Genomic DNA, 27003 nt, shown 5'->3' with positions numbered 1-27003 from the left:
TATTCACAGTTCAAGGTGACTTCACCAAACCATGGAGGAGTAAAACAGTTTACATGGAAAGGAGGGAGGTCTGCATTCAATTTTATATAATATAAAGAATGAGCATTTTCTTGGCATGTTGTTAGTGCACATACTAACCTAGCCTGATTAGTAAAAGGCAACACAGGGATATGGGTCCATCCCTTCTCTGGAGATCTACCTAGAATCTACCAGATATAAATCAAGACTGTGAGAATAAGACAGCCATAGTCCAAGAGGGCTAAAAGTAATCCAAACAAATATGCCCCTTTTACTGAAAGTAGGCAAGGTAAAAGACTTGGTTTCAGAACCCAGGCTGGAGAAACTTAGTTACTAGAACCGGGATATAAGGTTAGAACCAGGTTACCATCAGGACTGACCTTACAATGGTGATGTCTCCAAAGCATTGAGAGTCTGGATAGGGGAAATTAACATCAGTTAAAGGGCGAAGAGGGCTGTTACCTGGGGAGAGAGCTGGGTAGCCCCTGACTGACAAGTCTGGAATGGGACGGACATTCTCTCACCTTATTCCTGATTGGTAGAATCCTAAAGGCATATAGCAGCACCTTGTTAAGAGCTCAAATCCGGTCTATATTAAGTTGCTTATTATTCTTTTAACATAATTGGCTAGGGCAGCAAAGTGCCTAAGCACACGTTTGTGTATACGCAAATGATGGAGAGCGAAAGAGAATGAATGTGCTTCCTTATCTTGTCAATAAATTACATTAATAGGATTAACAATAATCATGACCTAAAAACTGAAAAGGCAAGTTAGTGAGCTGCATCTGTCAGAACCTGTTGGCTCTGGTGGGTTCTGTGTCATATCTTTTTTTTTTTTTTTTTTAATTTTTTTTTTTAACGTTTATTTATTTTTGAGACAGAGAGAGACAGAGCATGAACGGGGGAGGGTCACAGAGAGAGGGAGACACAGAATCTGAAACAGGCTCCAGGCTCTGAGCTGTCAGCACAGAGCCCGATGCGGGGCTCGAACCCACGGACCATGAGATCATGACCTGAGCCGAAGTCGGATGCTTAACCGACCGAGCCACCCAGGCGCCCCGATGTGTCATATCTTTTAAGGGTAAATGACCTCATATGAATTCCAGTGAGAAAACAGTGTTTTTCTGGCTGGCACCACACAATGATAAACTCATCCCCAGCAGCCCTAGATGATTCAAATGAAGAGAGGGATAAGAATTTAGAAAATGACAACAAACCTTCACTTCTGAAAATTCTCTTATTTTTGATTTGAGAGAGAGAGAGTGTGAGCAAGGGAGAGGGGCAGAGGAAGAGAGAGAGAGAGAGAGAGAGAGAGAGAGAGAGAGAGAGAGAGAATCCTAAGCAGGCTCCATGCTCAGCGTGGATCCCAATGCAGGACTCCATCCCACAACCCTGAGATCATGACCTGAGCTGAAATCAGGAGTTGGGACACCCAAATGACTGAGCCACCCAGGTTCCCTGCCCCCACTTCTGAAAATTCTTTAAAAAGCCCATACTAGATGACTTGAAAGACACAGGTTTAAAAAGTTTTAAATAGGTATTAGGCCACAAAATAAATTCAAGATTTCGGGGAGCCTGGGTGGCTCAGTCAGTTAAGCGTCTGACTCTTCATTTTCACACTGACAGCACGGAGCCTGCTTGAGATTCTCTCTCTTCCCCTTTGCCTCTCCCTCTTCTCTGCTCTCTCTCTATCTCTCTCAAAATAAATGAACTTAAAAAAATCAAGATTTCAATTGCTTCTTTTGTCTAGTCCACCATATATATATATATATATATATATATATATATATATATATATATATATATTTAGGTAATCTCTACACCCTGTGTGGGGCTCGAACTCATGACCCTGGGATCAAGAGTTGCACGCTCCACTGACTGAGCCAGCCAGGCACCTTTCCATTCTTATAATAGTACAAGTGTGTGCTTGGTGGCTTTGCAATCTGTCAACCTACTTTTCCTGGAATTCCCTTTGATGTGTTTCTGGCTGGGGTGGGTCACAAAAGAGATTCTTGTGTGAGATTTACAGGAGTGATACAGTAGTCACTTTGTAGCTCACATATATTGTTGCTTATCTTCTGGTTCACCTCTGTGGCATGTGGCAGCAGCCAGGCCAGAAAGCCAGAGAGGGCAAGTTGCTCGGTCTTCTGCCGGATCCTCCTTTCAGTTTTGACTCTTGAGTCAAATGTGTTTTTAATTCTGGAACAAAGGACTCCGGCTTCTGCAGGATGTCAGGGTCAGGGGCAGCAGAAGGTAGCTTTTGTTTCAGGCGGTCCCCGTGACCATGGCTTGTGCTTCTGCATTCCAGCTTGTCGTGAGTCTCCTCTATCTTCCCTTCGTGACTCCCTGCCTTGTGGACTTCAAGCTCCAGCCACGGATCCAAAAGTAACAGCCTTACAGAGACAGTTTAACCACATTCCCAAATTTTGTAGGGTCAAACCTCTGTGACAGATTTCTTCATATATCTCTTCTTATATCTTCATATATCTTCATATATCTCTTCATATATCTCTATCTCCATTCTGGTAGTTTCACTTCTCTGCTTGAACCCTGACAGAGATGGAGACAGTGAGAGTACAAAATGAAAAGGGGTCTTTTGACTTCCAAAAGACCATTGACAGAAAGCTGGTTGAGCAAACTATGCAACTGAAAACATGGGTTACCTTTCATGGGCAAAGAAGGATGACTCAGAAGATAGAACCAAGACCCATAGAGATGTTATCCCAGGTGGGAATAGAATTGCTTTTAATCAAAGAACATTCGTTGGATTTTAGAATTGCTACGAACCAGTAATCACTGTATACTTCTTATTGTCCCTACCCCTTCTGAATAGGAATGTCTACAATGGTTATCTCTTTGTAGATAACCATCTCATTGTCTGTCTCACCATGCGTGTTATATGGAGAGCAGGTAACTTGACTTTTTACTTCATAGGTCTTTAAATTGAGAAAACTGTACTCGAGGAGCTGTGTTTAAGCAGCAGCATCCATACCCTGACTTGATTTAGATAACGAGATGCTGGATTTTGAGCTGCTGTTGTAATAGGATGAGACTTTATAGGTGGCTTTGGGAAGGAATGGGTATATTTCGCATGGGAGAGAAATGTAAATGACTGGGTGGGGGGAAGAGGGCTGACTGTGGTAGCTAGCTCTCAATACAGGCCCAGTGATTCTCCCCTCCTGGTATTCACAGCCTCGTATAGTCCCTTCCCTCTCTATAGCAGGTTTGGTCTGTGTCACCCATACGATATAGCAGCAGCAAAGTGATGCCACTTCTGAGATTAAGTGATAAAGACACTGCGGCTTCTGTCTTAGCTGTGCTATCTCTTGGATCACTTGCTCTGGGGGAAGCCCGTTGCCATGTCAAGAGGACATTTAAGCAGCCCGGGGAGAAGGCTATGGAGTGAGGAACTAAGGCCTCTTGCCAACAGCCAGAGAGGAATTGGAGGACTCCAGCCAACAGTCCCGTGGGTGAACTTCCTTGAAAGCTGATCCTCTAGCTATGGTCGAGTCTTCAGATGACTGCAACCAGGGCCACCCAGCTAAAATGTTCATGGATTCCTGACCGACAGACACTACTCGAGATACTAAGTGTTTAAAGCCAAGTTTTGTTATGCAGCAACAAGGAACTATAGAATGCCTAAGTATAAAATATAATTTTTTTCCCCACATGCCTATGAATGCCAAACTAAAGAAAGAGGAGAGGGGTAGAGAAAAAAAAGGTAAATTGTGTTTTAGCTCATTGTTTTTCTTCAGTGCTCCTTTAGATTCTTTTAATCCTAGGCCTATTGGCAAATATTTATTCAGCTAAATTTGAAAAACATCAGGAAAGGGGTCAGCTTTAGTTACAGGGATATATATATATACATATACATATATATATGTGTATATATATGTATATGTATATATATAGTATATATATGTATATGTATATGTATAGTATATATGTATATGTACATGTACATATATATATATATATATATATATATATATATAGTATATATATATCCATATATACTCTTCATTGAACTGGAGGATTCCAGTTTGAGAAGACAAATATAAGATTTTTTAGTGTCTTCTTTGTGGAATGGTAGGGAAGCTGTTACTGCTTTAACAGGTTGAGATTTTAAATTTCATTTATTACTCTTTTTTTTTTTTTTTTTTTTACCTAATGGGACTAGTTTAAAGAATGTAAAGTATGATTTGATTTCCTTCCTAGTTTTTGTTAAGGAAACATTTGGAAACAAGAGAAATAATATTTCTTCTGGCCTCTATTTATTTCTCTTCTGTCTTATAATCAATTTCAGTAAGTTTAACAATAAACAGTAAAAATGATAGAGTATACAAAGCATTGCCCAACTGAATCCATCATAAACCTGTGTCTGAGAATGGTTTCCTAAGTAGGGGAAATGTGTTTCACACAAAAAGTCCATTTTCTGTTATTGCCTTTTTTATTTGGACTACTAGATGCTATATATTTTAAGGCAATCTTAATAGTTTCCTGTCACTAACAAGAATGACTTGTCATAATGAGCAGTGTAGACACTGTCCATTTGATCCACTCCAGAAAACTGTCTATTTGATACAAGAGTAAATCACTTCAATTCCTTTGTGGGATGAGTGGAGTGTAAATAAATAAATGAGACACAAGAATAAAGAAAAAATGTGGTCAGTTCTATCAGAAGGAAACAAAGGATAGGAACATTTGGAGGCCTGGTTTAATAAAAAATGTGACAAGACAAAGAATTATATGTGATAACTGTAAAGGGAGGAAAGAATCCTCACTAATATAAAATGCCCAAGAAATAGTTTCTTTCTTCTTTAGGAAGGAAGATAATTTTGTAGTTTAAGAGTAATAATTCTCAATTCTTTGAAGCTGGAGGGCCTGTGTTGTAAAAAGACTATTTACTTTTACCTCCACCAAAAAGAATTCTAATTTTCAATATTCTTTTTTTTAAAATAAATTACATTTTATTTATTTATGTTCATTTATTTTGAGAGAGTACAAGTGGGAGAAGGGCAGAGAGAGGGAGAGAGAATCCCAAGCAGGCTCCACACTGCCAGCGCAGAGCCTGATGCAGGGTTTGAACCCATGAAACTGTGAGATCATGACCTGAGTGGAAATCAAGAGTTGGATGCTCAACTGACTGAGCCACCCAGGCGCCCCTCAGTACTCTTTCTATAATTCATCACATTACTAAATCTGAGTAGGAATTTCAGATTCCATTTTAGGGAGTCGGTTTGTTTTGGGTGTGTTTTATTATTATTATTATTTGTGTATTTTACTTCCATTATAAAGTTCTTGTCCTGTTTTTGTTTTTTAAAGTTTACTTATTTGTTTAGATAATCTCCACACCCAATGTGGGGCTTAAACTCATGACCCTGAGCTCAAAAGTCACACGCTCTTTTGACTGAGCCAGCCAGGCACCCCTGTTTTTTGCTTTGTTTTGAGAGGACTTCAACATGTTCTAATTTTTCCTTTTCCAATTAGTGTTTGTTGTACCTCTTACAGAATTGTACAAAAATGTCATAGTTAATTTTTTACTATTACTGTCTAGACTTTTTTTTGTATGAAATATTAACAGAGCCATTACTCTGTCAGATTTAAGGTTCCAAGTGGGGATGAAAGATATGTTATGACAAATTTTGTGCCATCTAGGAGCTGGAAAGTGATAAAAGTGATTCTCAACATCAAATCCCAGGATGTCTACAAAGCAGGAAAGAACATACAATGGGAAAAAAACGAGTCTCCTCAACAAATGATATTGGGAAAACTGGACGGCAAAATGCAGAAGAATGAAACTGGACCATTTTTTAAAGTTTATTTATTTTGAGAGAGAGAGAAAATTCAAGTTGGGGAGGGGCAGATAGAGAGGGGGAGAGAGAGAATCCCAAACAGTCTCCACACCGTTAGCACAGAGCCCAATGCGAGTCTCAGACCCACAAACCATGAGATCATGACTGAGCCGAAGTGAGATGCTCAACTGACTGAGCCACCCAGCTACCCGTGGACCACTTTCTTATACCATACACAAAAATAAATTCAAAATGGGTGAAAGATCTAAATGTTGAAAAAGGAAGCCATCAAAATACTAGAGAAGAACACAGGCAACAACCTCTTTGACCTCGGCCAGAGCAGTTTCTTACTATCACCAGAGGCAAGGGCAACAAAGCAAACATGAACTAGTGGGACTTTATCAAGAAAAACCTTCTGCATAGTGAAGGAAACAATCAACAAAACTAAAAGGCAGCCTACAGAATGGGAGAAGATATTTGCAAGTGACATATCTGATAAAGGGTTAATATCCAAAATCTACAAAGAACTTATCAAACTCAACACCCAAAACACAAATAACCCAGGTAAGAAATGGGCAGAAGACATGAATAACACTTTTCCAAAGAAGATATATAGATGGCTAACAGACACATCAAAAGATGCTCAACACTCATCATCAGGGAAATACAAATCAAAACCATGATGAGGTACCACCTCACACCTGTCAGAATGCTAAAATTAGCAATACAAGAAACAACAGGTGTTGGCAAGAATGTGGGGAGAGGGCAACCCTCTTGCACTGTTGGTGGGAATGCAAACTGGTGCAGCCACTCTGGAGAACAGTATGGAGGTTCCTCAAAAAACTAAAAATAGAACTACTCTATGATCCAGCAATTATACTAGTAGGTATTTACCCAAAGGATAAAAAAAATACAGATTGAAAGGGTAAACATACCCCAATGTCTATTGCAGCATTGTCAACAATAGCCAAACTATGGAAAGAACCTAAATGTCCATTGACTGATGAATGGATAAAGAAGATGTGGTACACACACACACACACACACACACACACACACACACCATGGAATATTACTCAGCCATCAAAAAGAATGATATCTTGCCATATGCAACCATGTGGATGGACCTAGAATGTATTATGCTAAGCGAAAGAAGACAATCAGGGAAAGACAAATACTATATGATTTCACTCAGATGTGAGATTTAAGAAACAAAACAGAGGAACATATGGGAAGGGAGGAAAAGAAGAGAGGGAAACAAAACCACCAGAGACTCTTAAAAGAGAGAACAAACTAAAGGTTTATGGAGGGAGGTGGGTAGGAGATGGGCTAGACAGGTGATGGGTATTAAGGAGGACACTTACTGTGATGAGCACTGGGTGTTGTATGTAAGTGATGAATCACTGAATTCTACTCCTAAAACCAATATTGCACTGTATGCTAACTGAAATTTAAATTAAAAACAACAACAACAAAAAGCCCCAACAAATCTCAGGATGTCTAGAATCAGAACTACCTGGGGCTCATTTAAAATGCAAATAATCAGGTCCCACCCTAAGTAGACAGAATTAGAATCTCTGGGAGTGGACCTTGAGACTCTGTATTGTTAATAGTTCTGTCATTGTAATGCAAACTGAAATTTGAGGACTATTGATTTAGTGAGGGTTGGAGGGTAGAGGAATAAACAATTTACACTGTGATTGGAACCACAATACAGTGTTTACAATACAATAGTAGCATGAAGGAAAGAGTTTTGCCAGGGCAGTTCTCATATGAAGTATGTGTGTGTGTGTGTGGGGGGGGGGCATTAGGCATATATAAACACACACACACATATTTGGTATATACATATATAGAGAATATACACCGTATACAGAATACACACACACACACACACACACACACACACACACACACACACACACACACTTACTTTAAAGACACCAGAACGTGTCTTTGGGGTTTTAGAGAAAATTGTTACGATTTACAGATAGAAGACATGCAATAAGCATTTTGTTGACTAAACGATCAGGTTGGATTGAACACATTTTATACTTCCATTCTAATCACTAGCAATTTTCTTTTTGATGTTTATAGATGGGACAGTAGTATCGATGTCTATTTAGCTATATATATTTTTTAACTCAAAAGGCCAGTGACTAGAACTCCTCACTCTTCATTTGTACCGGGGGAAGTCGCCCCAACAATAAGAATCAGGCAGAAAAGTAATTTTAAGAGCCAATCGGATTGCTCTCTGGAGCAGTTCCAGACTGACCTCTCAGGGAAAACTGGCGGAAGATGGGTCTTGGTTACCTCATTCAATCGGACAAAGAAAGCCATAATAGTTTAGGGAGGCTGAAAATTCCTGCGGGTTACTACGCGAGGTGTTAAACCTCGGCCGGGCTTACCGTTGGCCAGAGGTCCCTTAATCGGAAAACTTAGAGGTACTATGGACACCTTAATTTTCGGGATCCTGGAGAAACGGTCAGCAGTTGTGGGGGTACCAGTAACCAAAATGGCTGCAAGGCGCTTCAGGCTCCGGATCAGCTGATGCAGCGGGGGTTCGCTCCCTTCCCACCAGCGGCTCCTCCCGCTCCCTTACGTAGAGGTGGGCGTGGCCTGTTCTGAAGCGCTTTTCCGAGGCTAGGAAAACCGAAGGATACACATGCGCAGTTCGGCCCCTCAGGCCCTTTGGTTCTCCTCCCAGCCCATCGCCCCGCCCCGATCTGCCGGGAGGGGCTGGGCCGAGAGTCCGGCAGCTGCTGGCTGGGGCTTTAGTGACTTCCTTGTTGTGAACCCCGGCCCGGCAGTGTCCGGACTCGTAGCCCCGCTGCCCTTAGCGGGACCGCTAGCCCGAGTCTAGGTCGCAGCCGCAACTCCAGCCCGTCGATTCCCTTTTCAGCACAGGTCTTTCCCCTCCGCACGCCTCGCGCTCCCTAACATGCCCAACCCCAGCAGCACCTCCTCTCCCTACCCCCTCCCTGAGGAAATTAGGAACCTGTTGGCAGGTAAAGAGCGGGAAGGGGGCGGGTAACGCTGCCGGGGTGGGGGCGGGGGCCAGGGGACGGCGAGCCGGTGGGGACAGAAGCATTCAGAGTCTATGCCCTCCCTCCCCACGCTTCCCATGTGTCCTGGCCGGTGGGAGCGGGACTGGGAATGGGGAAAGAGGGGTTTGAGGAAGGGAGTGGGCGTGTGTTGAAATTTGGTCCGAGGATGTTGGGGGAGCCCTTTTTGATGAGCTACACTAATTGGATCAGGACATTTCTGTATGCATTGTGAGGACGTCGTGTGCGTGTGTGAGAAAGAGAGGCGAGGGAGGGAGAGGGAATAATAATGCGTGTGTGAGAACTGGGAAGGGATCAGAAGTCAAAGAAGTAGTTCTTTGGTGGCCTGACCAATGGAGGAGAAGGGTGTAAAAATGCAAAAAGATGTCTGAGCTACAGGTGTTAGGGGTTGTGGGACGCAAGGTTTTGTCATTTCCAAAACTCCCATTTTTCTTAAACATTCATTGTGCTCATATTTAAGACTTTGAAAGAGGGTTTGATTCTCAAATAGCCACTTGTTTTCAGCCTGAGTAACATATTAAAACAAAAAAGGAAGTATGTATTAAGGTCCAACTTCCTGTGTCACACGATGAAAGTACATCTTTGCATCCTCATCTTCCCCTTTTAAGTCTTAAATGACCATTTATAGGAACTTACGTTAGGAGTTCAGGATGCGGTTCTTCAAGGCTGTGACGAATCCACTGCTATAGTACATCACTATACTAGATATGGAGATGTGTATTTCTGCACAAGGCAGAAAATACATCTTTTTAGGGTAGCACAAATCTTACCTATTCTGATGCTCTTGGAATTCTTATCATTCACTTTGTCCTGCGTACATCAGAATTCTAGAAACTGAATTTGGATTGTTTTACTTGAGTCATCTCCTAAGTATTTATCTTTCAGTATTGCTCATGGATAACTGGATTAAAAGAGTTTCTTTTGGATGTATATTACAAGGTGCTTATTTTAACCCTTAATATCTGACATGTGGCATTTTAAATAGTAAGTTGCTATTATAGCAGTGTGAGACCAAATCTCCTAATACGCTGTTTTACTGGTTAGCATCATGAATATGATCAAGAGAATAAAACCAGTAGTGTGTGAGTGGAGACTTGGGTTTGAACATGATTACAGGGTGATAAATGCATTTGTGGTGGTATAGTATTTTACTCTATACAAGAATTGCTTATTGTCATTAATGGGTACCACTAAGGGAGATATAAAGAACTGTAAAGACTGATTTAAGGCAGTTTTTATTCCATTATATGAGAGTTTCACACGAGTACTTCTCTTATTTTACAACAGTTAACATTTTCATTGTTACACTGCTGGAATTGTATGTTTAGAATACTATTTTAATAACCAGACCAGAGAAGTGTTTATCATTATTCCAAAAGTAGATGGCACCACTTTCAGGATTTTCTAGGTGTGAACTTTTTGAATTTAAGAACTAAAGTGCAGACCTCTGGGTGCACCCCTTTAAAGCTTGAGAGCTCCCAACAGTAAGCAGTTTGTTGTTTGCGTCCATAATCAAACATTTGCACATAGTATGATGTACAGGTTATGAGACTCATTATTCTCTGATCCCCATAATTACACATATTTCGTGTGGCTCTTATTTTTGTAATTTAGTTGAAAGCTTAGAATTGCATAATATTTAAATTATCTCCGAATGCTAACTTCCTTTATTTCTCTTTAGTCAGTTAATATGCCTGCATAATGTCTGAAATGAGTGTTTTAAAAGTCATCTTACTGTTGTTTTCATTTTTTCACATGACAAAATGCTTGTGAAAAAATGCTTGTTTTCATGTGAAAAAATGAAAACAAGCCACATATTAAAACACATGAAGTATTAAAAACAGATATTAAAATACTAACATTTTGGAGATTGTAAATTTGGCTTATACTTTATTTTCAGAGGACATTTTTAAGAGGTATGGATATGAGAAAACATCTATTGTCTATCTATACTTTTTAAAGAAATGAAGCAAGTGAACCAGTGTTTTTCAGTTTTCTTTTTTAACTCATCATTCAAATAAAGTTGCTTAACATTTTATGTTTGACTGTAATTAAAATCTTTTGGGGGTAGGAAAGGTTTCGGGAATAAACGTTCTCTGCAGCCTTTTCACAGTTTCCATCCAAAAACTTCTGCTGGGATTGTACATGATTATTTGCATAATTCAAGTGTGTTGGGTAATAGTACATGGCTAGATTTAAAAATTACTAAAACTCTACAGGGAGAGCATTGGCTTACATTTTAGAGATTGCTGGATTACCTAGTACTTTCTTTGGAACCAAGAAGGAGATTTTGGTAGCCGTGGTTGTAGTTAACAGTTGAGCTCTCTAACAATGAATTCATGGTGCTGTGCTAGAATTCCAAGCCAGAGAAGACAAGGAACTAGACTTTTCAGGCACTTGAAATCCCTTGCCTACAGAAGAAAAGGATATCAAGTCAAAAGATAATGCCTATCAAAATAACATTGCTTTGGACAGTTCCCTTTGTGTTTCGTGTGCCTATTTTCCAAAGCGTTATATGTCCTCTGTATCAAATATTTGACATTTCAACTGCTTGATTGCGCTATAGGTGCTCAAAGGTATTCTTACCAATTTATATTATTTTCTCTCTATTTTTCTTTCTGATTGTAGCAGTTTTAGGCTTCGATATTTGTTCCCCTCTCCTCTCATTTCTTTCCCTCTGAAACGTTCTATCGAAATGCAAAAACCCATAGATGCTATCATTCTTAACTCACATTTAATGATACTCTTGGAAAAGTGGCTGTATAGTTTTGACTGTCAGCGATTTATATTTCTGTGGAATCAGTATATTAAATCTTGAAAGCCTATGCTCCTTATAAAAGTGTTGTATTATTCTTCTGTTACATGAATAGAGAAAAAGTTTACAGATTTTTTGTTAAAAGTCAATTTCTACCTGCCATAGGCACTACAGGCAACCTTTAATGTTTTTTTTCGCAACATTGGAAGGAGAGGTTTCGCCTGGATAATTGGAAGCAATGGATAATTCCAAATCTTGTGCATTTAATCTTTTCCTACATCCAAATATTTTGACTAGGGCTAACAGCAAGAATAATCTTGATTTATGTGAGTTTTTCCTCCAGGCAGGCAGGAAAGTGAGAGGAACTAGAAACACTGGCCCCCAACCCCCTTCATTTGTTTAATCACCCTTTGAATACTGGAGCCTTAGTGGTTTGCAATCAGATACTCCCATTCATTCTCATACATTTGTTTTAGGACAACATGTTTAAAAAGGAAGCTTGTAAGAGGATATAAGTTCCTTTTTATTAAATTAGAGAATGACACCAACATTAAAAGAAAAACATAGTGGTTGTCAGGACTCTGAAAAATCAAAACCAAAACAAACCAACAATAAACAAAGTGGCCGTATCGTTTCTGCAATATCTGTGTGAAATTTTTTCACACAGCAGGCTTGGTTAGAAATATTGCATTTTCCCCTACTGGGGATTTCCAGAACTCTTTTTTTTTTTTTTTTTTTTTTTTTAACCTTCACACATTAAAATCTATACAGAATGCAGTTCAGTTGAAATAGAGGGAGAATTTTTTCAATGCTGAGAATAGTATGGTTTGATTTCCACCTTTCCTAAGTTCTGTTTATAATTTGGTCAACATTTTGGGTTTATTTTTCCTATGAGAATTATTTATGGTACTTCTAGTGTCCCATAATTTCCTTCTGGGGCATTGGCTGAGTATGTAAAGGGAAGAGTGCCACCTACTGAGTCACCAATAGTCACCTACTTCTTTAGCACCTGGATTTTCCTACAGAGCAAGAATAAGCCTGCCCTATTTTGGCGGTAATAGCTAATGAGCATAAAGCTGATATGAAGACATTTGATCTCAAAGTGAAATCAGACTATGACACCTCTAAGGTTTTCTCTTCTAGAAACAGGAATATGTGTTTGTAAGTCAAGGGATCAAAAATTTTAAATTTCTTGTATGGGTCAAATAATGTAGATGAATTAAGATGTGATACTAAAAAAAATTATTTGCCTCTATTAAGCATATAATATTCTACCTTTTTTTAGGAGGGGATCTTTGGCTGACTTGTTTTCCGACATCGGTTTCCATTGAAAGTATTTTTATCTCAGATTACTAAATAAAGCTCTTGATAGTATGTATGGTTTTTATAGTTATTCAACCCAAGTTATCACTGGCTTTCTTTAATAAAAAAAAAAAAGGAATCTAAATATATTGAAAAATGAGAAGTCTATAAAAAATTTCCAAATGAGTTTATCTCTACATTACCAACATTAAAATATTACTAGAAGGAAGATAGAAACAACAGCATTGGAAAACCCTCTGGTGATTTGAAACACAGTTCAGTTGTCTCTCATAAATTTAAGATTAAGTGTCATATATGGGTGATAAAAGTGGCATAGGCTAGTTTTTATATACTCATTATTCACTTAGTTTGTCTTTTTCAATTAAAGCCAAGTCTATCTTTTTCATTCCACTGAGTTTACATTTCTTTTTCAATTACATACTGAACACATTACAATAGATGCTACCTAACAGTGAATCTAGTGTAAATCTCAGACTAATCTGTTATTCACTGTGGCTTCTTTGAAAATGAGTGGTAAAAAGATTTTGATTATTATAAGGTGTTATTTATCAAGAGTCATCTTTTAGAGGTGAAAGATGTTCATCTGTATTCTTCAACAGCCCAGTTTTCTATCAGAATAAATCATTTAGCCTCCAAAGCCAATTTTGAAAATTTTGTCAGATGATTGGATTCTAAGACTTAGGAATGTTTTACTTATTGTACTATGAGAACTCCTTGTGCTTGTTCACATTTCTTCTTCCATGTTTGGAAAATTCACAATATAACCGTAACCTGTAAAAGTGCTAGGTAATCAGGAGAAAGACATTGATTGAGGAATCAATAACTTTTCAATTAGCCATTTTCCAACTTTGGGCATTGGCTCCATTGATCTACATGTGCCCCGTTTGATTGATTTTTATGTTTTTACCAGTAGGTGTTTGGTCAGACCATACACCTCCCTTTAGCTGAGAAAAAAAGCTTATTTTATTTTATTTTATTTTATTTTATTTTATTTTATTTTATTTATTTATTTTGTTCCGATGTCAGCCTAAAGTTTGGCTGGGACTCTTACCATGTTAAGTTTAGTAATAGTACCTTCGTGAATTCATAGTGAAACCTGGCCCAATTCATAAAGTAGAGAAAGATGTGCAATTAAGTAGTAAAGCCATTTGGGGGTGAGGTGTAATTGGTTTTACACTTATGTTATTGATCTGGGGCTGAGCAAATGGTAGTGGACTCAGTCCCATACAATTCAGGCCAGCACAGAGGCTGTGTGTGTGTGTGTGTGTGTGTGTGTGTGTGTGTGTGATGTGTTAGATACCTGTCCTAGCCACTTGGGCTCTAAGGGAAGACATGAGCGGTAGGCAGTTTTTCTGGGGGTCCATATGTACAGACAAAAAAGGGTAATTGGAGTACCATTCGATGATTTGGGGTACGCTACTGTTTGCCTGTTAGGGGTTCCTATGGCTTTTGAGAGATTTTTAACTTCAACTGCTTGAAGATTGCTGAGCCAAGACATGATGTCATCTTTTCATTTTGTTTTCAGACGTTAATAGTTATCTACAGAGCAGTTGTAAGTCTGATCTCAGGGCCCTCTCCCCCAGATCTTTACAGTTGTACCGGGAGATAAGGTTTATTCTTGACAGTGTTAAGGGGTAACAGGAACAAAAATCACTACCACATTTACAGTCCCTGGGATAACTCTTTCCTTGGTGATGACTCCGGGGCAGAGGCTGATGGAGATGGAGCTAATTCTGGGGTTAAGTACCAGCGCGCTGACCTGAGGTCTGTGTGGCCGCGGGCGGGGCGGGAGCGGGAGTGGGGGTTAAACCTGCTGCATCGGGGCTCCTGGGAGCTGCGCATTCTCCACGCGAGCCGGGCGGGTCCCCACGCTTTGGTGACTGCGTGAATGGAGACCCCTCCCTCTGAGGAAGAGGAATTCTAACTCGCCAGGCCGAGAGGCTAGCGAGGAGGCGGGCTGACCTTTTCCTGCAATCGAATTACGGCTGTTCCCCGAATTACAGGCAGTCTGGAGTCAGTGAAATCTACATATTAACCGAGGGACACGACCCCTAAAGGAAGGTAGGAGAGGGCTAACACGCTTGCCAGTTTATCGTTTGCAGGGCTACTCAGGGCACAATCAAAAGCTTCAAATCTCTTTTCCGACCAGCCGGAGGAGCGCTTGATTTGTCCAGGACTTTTATTGGCCGCTTTTGAAATATTACCCTGGCTCTGGGCTACAAAGCCGCAGATCCAGTCGCGTTTGTCTGGCGAGGGCGCTACCCCAAACCCAGTGCTCCCTGCTCACAGCGCCCGTGACGCGGACCCTGGGGTTTAACAGTCGGAGGGAGTGGAGAGTGTTTGAGGACCGCGGAGCCGAAACGTCTCCCACGAAAGCCCAAGTCACTTTGCAGCGCTCGCCCTGTCTTTGCGCTGGACGAACGGGGCGCCTGCTTCACGCAGGGACCCGGTGGAAGGTCACCCGCGCACTCAGAGGGTGTCCGGGGCTCGGGAGAGGCTGCTTTGGTTCAGTTCGAAAATAAATGGGCACAGTGTGGATTTTAAGAAATAGCCCGGAGTTCAAAAACTTCAAAACCGACTGAATCTGTGGGCACCAACAAACTAAGATTTCAAGAATCAATTCCACTTTCAAGTTCCTAACTCATTTGTTAAAAAAAAAAAAAAAAAAAAGAGGGGAAGACCCCCGCCCCCCGAAAACAGCAAAAACAGTTCTTACACTTTTCACGTCTCCTTGGAAAATAATTTATTTTAAGAAATCGGTGTTTATTAAATCTTTTTAGTTGCCTTAACCCCCCTTCTGGGATTAATTTAAGAATAAATACATCAAACCCGTAAAAATACAGATCTTTTTCCCCGTGCCCGATCTCCCAATCTCCTCCCCCTCAACAAACAAACAACACGGATTCTTCCTAGAATCACACATTCTTTCAGCAAGCATTTCCTCATAAAATAGCATGGGTCAGTATTTTAAAAATATTTGGGGGGAGTGTTAGGAAACCCTAAATAGAGCATTGCAGCTTTTTATGTTTTCTGAGTTTTTATAGAACTGAAATGACCTCTTACAGAAATAACTCCTGGGCTGTAATTCCTTCTGTTATTGCTTCCAGAGATTTAAAATAGATCCCGTTTGTTTAAATTTGGATTGTATAATGAAAATGTAAAATAGGCAATTAAATACTTGTGGGTGAGGGAATTAAAGACAAACACTGAGTGAGAGTCACATTAAGCAGACAATTCACCAATCATTGTGCAAGAGCTTCTCCCAAGTATTGAGTCCGGTTGGAAGAAAGAATCAGCAGCAGACATGCTGCTCCTTCCCTTATTCCACTTTGTTACTAGATTCATTCTAACCACCTCAGAGAAGCCAGTGATCTTTTCCATTTCACCTGATGTGTGAATGTCCAAAGGTTGCTTGTTTCTCTGTGTACAAAAATTAAAGAGTTTAGGAGAGAGTGATTTTTTTTTTTAAATAAGTTTCATTATTTTGAACTCACTTTAGAAATCTGAGTCTAATTTGCACTGGTTGTGGATTATGCCTCTATGTCCCCTTCAAAATATGGACCGCTCCATATTTTGTAAAGAGAAGCTGTGACATTTTGCTTTCATTTCATCTTGATACTTACTTGTAACATTAGTCATTAATGGACGTCAAACCAGAAAGCTATTTAAAAAAATTATTCCAGGATTAAATTTTAATTCTTTCACTTGTCATACTGATTTAGTGAAAAATTACCTCTATACATTTATTATGAATATATGGGATAACAGTTTAATCAACTTGCTTATTGGATCAAGATACTTTTGTAATCAAGAATTTAAAATCGATTATAACATTCTATCTCAACTACTAGGTTTTAAATTGTTAATTATAAGTACAGTTGAAAGACTGTTATACTGCTTTGAATTAATTATATATACTATTATCATATGCTTTTATCCTATCTTTTTGTCAGTGTGAGTTAGGAGACAAAGTAGTTAAATAAATAAAAAGAAAGTAAAATATACACACGTCTTTTCAATATGAAATATGGATGGTTTACAGTCATACCTACTTTAAAAATTTTTCATGGTCCTTTATATTAGATATCTCAAAGATTTGAACTCCTGAATAAAAATTAAAGTTGCATAATGTTTCATGAACAATAAGAATGGGGCTATTATAAAATCAAACCAGTAAGGATTAGTTGGAATCTTGTACTAGTGAGAACTAGAAAGCAGAGTAATTTACAAGTTTACTAAATTTAAAAAAAAAGGAGGCTCTGTGGAAATGTTATATGAATCTGTGAAAATCTTATTTCTAGGTTACTATATTTCTAAATAGTGGACAAATGTATTTTTGCCACTTCTTAACTTTATTTAAAAAAATATTTCCAGGTGGTAATACCAAGGCAAGAAGCAAGAACACACAAAACCACACAACAGAGGTTTTGGGTTTTTTTTTTCTTTCAATTTTTGAAGGTGGCTGGTCAGAATGGGTGGAGCAGGTAGGAAGGAGGGGGTTTGATCTGGGAATCTTGGTTAGAAAAAGGGATTTAGTTTTTCCTTTAAAACATTAAATATTGCACATACCTCAAAATGGATTACACTGGGAAAAACAGGCCCTTGCCAGAGACATTAGTTTATATCGATATTATGTTGTGAATGACCTGTTCACATAGGAACTTCCCAAATATTATAAAATGATAGTAACACATGCATAAAAGCTCTGTGCTTGCTTTTATATGAGAGAATTTGTTTTATGGGGCACCGTAGTTTATTAAAACTTGTGCGCTTCTCCCCGGTTTAATGATGCCAAACATCCAAATAGCATTTGCTGTGCTAAGCATAAGTAGAGCATACAAATTTTATTAGCTAAGTGGTGAACAGATTTGTCCAACTTAGTATTTGAAACATATTTCAACTGTTATGCTTTGGATTGATAAATAACTGTAACAAATTGTACAGATATTAACACTTATGGGTAGAAACAATCATTGTCCTATTTGTCTTCACAAAAAATGATTCTTTCCAATAATTTGTATCCTGTTTCTTATATTTCATGGTTTAGATGTTGAAACATTTGTAGCAGACACACTGAGAGGGGAAAATTTATCCAAGAAAGCAAAGGAAAAGAGAGAATCCCTTATTAAGAAGATAAAAGATGTGAAGTCTATGTAAGTCACTTCCTTGCCATTTGTTACTTATTTCTTACTTAGAAGCAACTTTGTAGTTAACATTTTAATAAAGAATTATCACAGAATTAACTTTTTTTATGTCCAATTTAGTTGGTGTTAAATACTGTAAAGACAAAATATATGTCCTCTATAATAGTTTTTAAAAACCGACATGCTTATCATATTATCCTTTTTTTTTTTTTTGTGGATGTTCTTGATTATATATTTTTTCTAAGCATGCTACCAAAATCCAACTGTTCATTTGATTTTTTGAGGGTGTATTGGGTTTACGTGCTAGGACAAAGGTAGGTTGAGAATTTTAATATAAATACCTCTAGATATGGAAATGAGTAAATGTATGTGGTGCATTTTAAAGATTCTGATTTTACTACTCTAACTTCAGTCTCTAAAAATACTTTTATTATAAACCCATAAGCCTTTTGGAATTGTCATTTCAGGATGGGAAGTACTTTTTCTCTAAATGTGTGTTTATAATGCAGATTTTAAAATAGATTTGAATTATTGCCAACAAACAGACCTTGTTTTGGTTTGTCAACCCTCATTTTAAAATATAATGTTCTTGCTTTCTTTTCCAGCTATCTTCAGGAATTTCAAGACAAAGGTAAATTTTCAAGTTTGTCAGACTTGACATTTTTTTTTTCTTATGGAGAGGTTCGGTAGGGTAATCTAACACATACTGACATTTGATAGTTGGGATCAAAATTTAAATTTCCATATTGTATACCTAGACTTTCAAGATGAGAGTGCGAGCTCCCCCTGCTGAGAAAAAAATTAAAAAGCATATCCAGGATCTACTCTGCACAATCTGGTGCAGACATCTTATGTATTTGCTATCCTTAGGTGTTAATGTTTCTTAAAGCACGTTGTGGCCGAAATGTGTTAAGAAAAGGATATACTTGCAGTTACGCATGGAATGATTTGGTAAAGCACAGGTGAAATACCACGCCAACACCATTTGCCACAGCAGAGATGATTTTATAGTAGCAGTGGGCTCAGGAGGGCCTGGGGCCGGCTGTTCCGAGGTAATAATGTTTTTACAGGACAATTGCCTTAAAGACAGTATCAATTTATGTCTGGAAACACGGACAAAATTTTTTCAAATGATTTTTTTTTTATTATCATTGTGATTCTTTTGATGTGAATACGTGTATGCTATGGAAATGTTCAAAGAAGGGAGTTCAGTTTGATTGGTTTGAAATACTTGAGAGTGCGGGTAACCTGATTGTCTTCCTTTAGATTTGAGGGTTGGTTGTTTAGCATGTTGCAAACCAAAACAAGAAAGGCATAGGAAGTTACTTTCACGTCTTCACTTCTGTAAGGGAAACTGGGTATGGCCCTTACTTCCAGGATGCTAATTCATAGGTCATGACCTGAAGCCTGGGGATGCTGGTATGAGGGTCACAACATGAGGTCAGCTAACCTATGTGAAGTTAGGATCTGGGTCTGGGAGGAAAACAGTATGGCATCTTCTAACGAGGGTTAGCAGACACCACAGAGTAATTCATACCTCTGCCAACTGAGAGTAATGACGGTTTCAGTAAACCAAGAATTAACCAGACAACCCTAAACCCAAATAGTTAAAAGGAAACCATAGTTTCTTTTCACATTAAATCGTCAAGATCATTGTGATTGGAGGGAGTGAGATTTTTTTTTTCATATGGAAATCTTTAACACTATTAAACATTTTTTTTTAATGTTTATTTATTTTTGAGAGAGAGAGAGAGAGAGAGAGAGAGAGAGAGAGCGAGCATGTGCACAAGTGGGGGAGGGACAGAGAGAGAGGGAGACATAGAATCCGAAGCAGGCTCCAGGCTCTGAGCTGTCAGCACAGATCCCGGTGCGGGGCTTGAACTCACAAACCAGGAGATCATGGCCTAAGCCAAAGTCAGATGCTTAACCAACTGAGCCACCTAGTTGCCCCAGAAATCTTTAACATTATTAAATAAAGAAAAGAGCAGGAAAATCCTCTTCCCTACAAATACGTACTTCTTTGTATTCTACAACCAGTCTTCAACTGTGGGCTTAATCATACTGCATTTTGCTTAGTTGAATATAGAAATAATGAATTTATACATTCTTATTATAACTTTTATACAGGGCAGTGTTTATAGAGGAATACTAGATTTCAGATTCTGTATTAGACATATTTTGTCCTGGTGATTATTTATTAAACTCTCATTGTGACTTAATTATTTGTACATTAACAAATTTTAAGCTAAGAAAGCATGATAATGAAGTCATTGTGTAACTATATGATTCAATAATAGGGTAGGAGCTTGTTCAGATGTATAGATATTACTGAGATATAGTCTTTGTTTCTAAAGAGAATGGAAATTTGTACAGTATTTGATAGAAAGTGAAAAATGAGCCTAGAATAAGAGTTCAAATAACACAGAATTCAGAGATTCCCCATAACCATTTTTCTCTAAGTCATTTATAGTTTAATATTCCTATATTGAGTTAACTAATCACCAGGAGTGCCTGCTTAAAAGTAAGCCTGTGGATAAATTAGGTGTATACCTTGGAGAAATACGAGATGCTGAGTCATTTTATGCCGTTATACCTTCAAAGTATATTCAGCTTTGTTCTAAAAACTATTCCTGTAGTTAGGAGTCGCAAAGTTAGTACTTAATAGTTGCAAAGTATTCAAGATACATTTTTTTAAAATAGGAAGTTATTAATTATCAGATCTCTATATAAATTCATCTAAGTGTATTTCGATATTGCTACTTTTTAAAAAATTTTTAAAAAATGTCTATTTATTTTTGTGAGACAGAGGAAGAGCATGAACGGGGGAGGGGCAGAGAGAGAGGGAGACACAGAATCCGAAGCAGGCTCCCAGCTCTGAGCTGTCAGCACAGAGCCTGATGCAGGGCTCGAACTCACGAACCGAACTGCGAGATCATGACCTAAGCTGAAGTTGGACACTTAACCGACTGAGCCACCCAGGCGCCCCCACTTTTCTTTTTGCTTTTACATTTCCATTTGGGGTTTTGGGCTATCTTCATCCAAGGAGACCTGGGCAGAATTCCTTTTGGCTGTTTTCCTGCTGTCTCTCTCTCTCTCTCTCTCTCTCTCTCTCAGGTCAATATGGGGTCACAATGAAGTAAACAGAGGCTGTTTTCCTCCTTTTCACTGTTATATTCCTATTGATTTCAGCTATTTTATCTTTTCAAAATGGCAGTTAAGTACCATTTTAATACCATTAATGGAAGCAAAAGGGACCAGGTGAACAGTTCTTAAATAAAATGAATTAATTCAGAGTTATTCATTTCTATTAAGTGAATTAGTGAATTATTAGCTTGTCTAGTATACACAGATGTTTGTCACCCTTCCTCCCTCCCTCCCCCCTCCTTAGGTGGTAGGTGCTGTAGGTGCTACCCCCTCATCCTGAGATTTCACAGTGCAGAATTTACAGTTCAGTGTTTTTCAATCCTTGAGCTAGTTGAATTGATACAACTGTTCAAACACTGAGCTGCAGAGATCTTAGAGGATTTAAAAAGAAGTATTTCCTTTTTTTTTGTGGGGGGAGAATAATTTGTACTTGTAGAAACTTATTTTATTATAGTGGCTCCTAGATATTGAAGCTTGTTCATTAATTTTCTATTTGCTGTTTATATTCATTTTCGAAGCAAGCTGTTGTCTAAAGACTTCTGTTTTTATTTCTTTAATTTATTAAGGGTTCCTTATTTTATCTCCTTATATATTTAACTACTCAAGTGTAGACTCTCTCTCTTTTTTTTTAAACTTATTTATTTTGAAAGAGACAGTGCAAATGGGGGAGGGGCAGAGAGAGAGGGAGAGAGGCAGAATCCCAGGCTTGAACTCATGAAACCGTGAGATCATGACCTGAGCTGAAATCAAGAGTCGGAAGCCTAACCGACTGAGCCAACCAGGTGTCCTTAGATTCTCTTTTCAGGAGGTCTGATAAATTGTGACTTGAGAGTAAATTATCAGTTGATTTTCTAAATTCATGTATTTTACTTATATGTAAGAAAGATTTGAATGTAAGCAACCAGAACCCATCTTGCTTTGCCTGTTCCCTAGTATTTGAAATTTTGCCTACTCTATCTAGAGTAGAGAGCTCCTTCTTATAGCCTTCAAATATCATACATGATGGACTAACTATCCCTAGTTTCCTATTCTTAGTTGCAATATAGCCTGATAGTATAGAGTGTATGCCTGAATTTAGGCTTTGTGCGCTAAAATTGTGCTACTTTTAGAATTATTTTAGAATAGGATTACAATCATTTTAGAATATTCCTGTCATATAACATGGTCTTAAATCTCTTAAATGTGACCTGAAGTAATTATTTTTGTAATGAAAATATATTACTAATTGAGTAAAGGCTGTTATTGACTGGAGTATAAGACAGCATTTTCTTTTTTTTTTTTTTAAATAAAAGTTTATATATTTTGAGAGAGAGTGACAATGGAGGGGCAGAAAGAGAAGGAGAGAGAGAGAATCCTAGGCAGGCTCTGTGCTGCCAGTGTGGAGCCTGACATGGGGCTCTATCTTATCAACCGTGAGATCATGATCTGAGTGGAAACCAAGAGTCAGATGCTTCACCAACTGAGCCACCCAGGTGCCGCTAAATCAGAATTTTCTAATATGTATTAGGTGTATGATAAAAATAAGTTTCACTTGTATCTTGCCCTTATATTAGTCTTTTTTTTTTACTCCAGTGATGATGTAGGTACAATTCATTTCTTTACAGATTGATTAAGATAATATGAAGGTACCTATGTGTGACACATAAGAGACAGTCAATAAATATTATATTAATGTGTATTCTCAGATTCAACTTAATTTCTCAAGAAGATTTAAGTAAATCTTGTTTTATAATTCAGTTTTCAAGTAATTTTTGAGGAAATTATAAAATACCAAAAGAAGGGCAAGCATATTAACATGAGACAAATGTTTCAAGATAATATTTTCAAATTTGTAAAATATTAGTGTCTGTAGCTTAAAAATGTGAATATATTGCTTTCAGTTCCTTTTAAATGCCATAGCTAAAAAGCTCTCATTTTCTTCCTTATTTTTCCTCTAATTAAAAAAATCGCGTAATAGATTTTGTCCTTGAGACTTCATTGATATTGTTAAATATGCATAGATTTACTTAGCTATTTCCTTTGGCCTCATTTGTATTAAGTTTATTAATGGACTAAAGTGCTTTTTTAAATAGTAGGCCTGTCATGTAAGAAGGAATTCATTTCAGTTTGTTGTTATGGAATCCTTAAGAATAGCAGAAACGTCAAAAGTTTGGATGATGTTTCATTTCCTTTCCTTTCCCCTTTCTAACATAGTTTATGTTTGGTTGAAAGTTATCCCACTGATGAAATCTGAGCAAATAGCTTGAGTTCTCCCCTGGCGCCCCTCCCCCCTCCCACCCCCCCCCCCCCCCCCCCCCGCCCATCTCTGGCCTTGTATAAATGTGTTAAATATGTCTGAAATTATGGGGCCTATAGCAGAAGTATATTTCAGAGGTAGTGCTTGTTTTAAAGCTCCTCATATTTGTGCTCTTAAGTCCTCTTATTTTAGGAGAGTTATGAACAGAATCTTCTTACTTGTGGTGACGTACATCTTTCAAAGTCTTAAGACTTAAACTACAGATCCTATTAAGAAATGACAACTTAAATGCTTAATTCTGCCAATGTAGTTGTATATTATTACTTGAGAAATTAATTTGGACAAGTGAACTGAGTAGCGAATTAGAAATTAATTTGTTTTCACTCAAGTAATTTTTCTACTCAAGTTTGTCTTTCATGCTCTAAAGGAAGAATGGCTATCATCTGAGATTTAGGTGTATTAATTATTTATTTTAATATTTAACTGATTGTGTTTAAAATAGGACTGTGTTTGACAAAACAAGCAGTAAATTGGTTAAATCACCTTCAATCGTGGTAGAGATCATGACTCTTCAGTTGCTATTTGGGCTTCGTCTCCAGGCATTTAGGAAAATGTTAATTGATGATGAGTCATAGAAAAAGGAAGGGATAATAGTGATTTGAACTCAACTATTATAAATTTAAAAATGTTTATCAGAGAAATATGCTGCTGTGGTACGATTCAGCTTTGATTTTGCTGTGATATTTAAGTTGCCACTGAAATTATACGAAGGGAAGCCTTGGATCATTGTCTTTTAGACTGTTAACTTTGTATCGTTAATTAAACTTTTAAAAGTTGTGGGATAAATCAAATGGTTTTCTAGGGAAACAAGAAACAGTATTAATGAGCAACAACCCCATAATTATCCTTGTGAGTACATAACAGGGACACATTCATGTCTCTTCTTTGCGCAATAACTTTTACAAAGAAGTATTTTTAAACTGATCATTAATTTTATGACCACAGAAATGAGATGCAAAATTTATGCTGTTGTCATTGGCACAGGCTCAAGGCACCACTGACATTATGTGTGATTGTAATAGAATGGCTACCAACTAATGATTCTGTAGACATTTCATTTGAGCCTGCTTTTCTTTTAGATGTCTGATTAGGCTGTAATGCTTTCAATTATGTCTGTAAATTGTATTGGATACGTTTACCTGATGCCCATTGTTGCTTTGGAGTTCAGTTTTCTATTACATAAACACAAGTTGAACATTTACCTTTTAATTTATAGAAGACTTTGCAGGTATAGCGGCAAATACTCAGCCCCTGGAGAGAAAACAAAAAAGCTTTGCACTACTCAACAGCGACCCCTGTGTTCAATTACAGGTCCTTGTAATACAGCTCTTTATTGGGTTGGGAAAAAAAAAAAAACAATTAGGAAGAAGGAAAAGGGATGGATCATGACTGGAACAACAGTAAAATGAAGAAGACCATTTTGAAAGATGATGTGTCCTTTCAACTTAATGCAGGTTGAAAAGGGAATAACCACAGAGATTTTTTTTTTTTAACTTTCTGGGTTAATTCAAGGGAGCTTAAAAAGGGGGGAAGGGGGGGGGAGGTAGAAATGAAGCCAGTAGCAATATTTAACTTATTTTGTCTTAGATAAATATAAATCATCACATTGATTACAAAAAACATTTGAAATGAGCTGCAGTCCTTGGAACGGGTAAGCTGAAGACAATTTCATGTTAATATAGACTACAAAACGTTTTTATTTTAAAACAAAAACCACAGAAGTCTTTAGCATGTTAGGAACCAATGTGTATAAATGTTCTGAACTCATATTAAGTATTATTTAATTTATAGCTTTAATGATCTTTTTGCTGTGTGTGTGTGTATGTGTGTGTGTATATATATATATATATATATATATATATATATATATATATATACAGTTTTACATTGCTGGGTATATATATATGTGTGTGTGTGTGTGTGTGTGTGTGTGTGTGTGTGTGTGCGTGTGCATGTGTGTATGTGTATATTCATGGATATACACATAAAAGCATAAAATGGATATTATTTTAAAAATCTTGATTTTCAAAGCTTTTTAACTTTTAATTTTTTTCTGTGTATTTCCACACAGAGTTTAATAGATTTAAGCCTGAGCATCTGAATCTTTTTCAAAATCACTTCCATGTGTTCATTGGTTTTAATCTTGTATTTTTATATTCATAATAGTGTAATAAGCTACGTACAAGTTAGGGTAGTAATGTATTTGAGGTATCCTGAAACTATTTTGTACACAGCAAGATTTATTTTATAGTTCATGATAGGAAATATCATTAGAAAACTCATACCATAACAGTTCTTACTTTATGAAGAATGTAAGGATACTCCAGCAACTAACAGCAATTGAGAATTTTGTGATCTTTACTACTTTATGTTCCGTGAGCTGTCATTCCATGTCCAAACATATCTTTACTAGCATTTTATTGGGTTCCATCTTCCCTCATATTTGAAATCAGAGCACTCTTCTTTCCGTAAGAGAAATAAGGGATCATTGAATGTTCTGAAAAGTACTTTGAACATTTTGAAAGAAAAAGAAATTAAGATCTAAAGAAAGAATTGTATTTACACATGTTCCTTGGAATTTTATTGGGGGAAGGAACATCACCATACGGTGTGCCTGGGGTGGAATCACCAAAACCTGTAGGATAGTCTCCATTCTGTTCTTAGCGCCTGATGGGAGAGAGCTTTTTCAGGATAAGGATGATGAATGCCGGCGAAATGCCAAAATTATAGAGAAATAGGAACATTGATTTTTTAAAAATTACTTTGACAGTATGTTGAAAAGGGCTGCTAGTTCCTCTACCAAAGATATGGTGAAAAATAGGGTGCTACCCATTAAGTGGGTATCAGAGGATACAGATATTTTTGGGGGGAGACTCGTAGCTCTTTAATCTGGATCTGCTTAGCGACTATGTTCTAAGAGGAATACTGTATGTAGGTCCTCTAGGATTCCCATGGAGATTTTCATCATGCTTTTTGGGTAATCCTTGAGGTGGCTGGTTTTCTCTTGAGTTGTTAACAGATAATTGATAGGTAGTAAGTCTACTTTTTTTTTTTTTTTTAACTTTGTTGACTTTTCTTTGGATGTGGTTGAATATGGGTGAAAAATGAGTGCTTATATGTAACTATGTAACCAGGCTAGCAAAGATCTGATACACTCTTTAAAAAAAAAAATTCTAAATGAGTGTGTGGAAAAAACCCAAACCACAAGATTTTATTGTGGGGATTCAATGACTTCAAGCCAACCAATCCACCTAGGGTTTGGAAATCACATAGAAAATGGCTAGAACATTAAAAAAAAAAAATGGTAATATATCACTGAATGAGAATTGAAGGTGTCAAATTGTAAATCACTCTGTGTGAACTTACAAGGGTTATATGAGTTTTAAAGTAGTTTTTCCCATAAAGGATTCCTGCTCTTGAAAATGGAACTGAGCATTTTTAATCTACTCTAATGTAACCCTGT

At 37.6% G+C, this 27003-nt stretch overlaps 1 protein-coding gene and 1 long non-coding RNA gene across 4 annotated transcripts in view; one reads left to right on the top strand and one right to left on the bottom strand.

Annotated features, from left to right (window-relative positions):
* Positions 1 to 2249: 2249 nt before the first annotated feature.
* Positions 2250 to 8438, bottom strand: LOC132679307 (uncharacterized). The gene is made up of 2 exons (XR_009610084.2): positions 8222 to 8438; positions 2250 to 2568 (listed from the first exon to the last, which is right to left on the bottom strand). It is a non-coding gene; the product is annotated as an uncharacterized LOC132679307 (long non-coding RNA).
* Positions 8439 to 8534: 96 nt separating this feature from the next.
* Positions 8535 to 27003, top strand: part of SKAP2 (src kinase associated phosphoprotein 2) — a 238658-nt gene continuing 220189 nt past the window's right edge. For 2 of the 3 annotated variants that reach the window (XR_014137299.1, XM_060632765.3), the window contains exons 1-3: positions 8538 to 8821; positions 18004 to 18109; positions 18706 to 18731. Coding sequence is in view for 2 of the 3 variants with exons in the window: in XM_060632765.3 (XP_060488748.1) it covers positions 8755 to 8821; positions 18004 to 18109; positions 18706 to 18731 (199 nt within the window). In the remaining variant the exon portion in view is untranslated. Of the gene's footprint in view, positions 8822 to 18003; positions 18110 to 18705; positions 18732 to 27003 lie in introns of all 3 variants that reach the window. The other variant, XM_060632762.3, reaches the window with a different exon arrangement.

The sequence above is a fragment of the Panthera onca genome, chromosome A2 (assembly GCF_046562875.1).
Source record: "Panthera onca isolate mPanOnc1 chromosome A2, mPanOnc1 haplotype 2, whole genome shotgun sequence".
NCBI lineage: Eukaryota > Metazoa > Chordata > Mammalia > Carnivora > Felidae > Panthera > Panthera onca.
The sequence above is the reverse complement of the archived record's forward strand: the minus strand, read 5'-3'. Positions and strand labels throughout refer to the sequence as shown.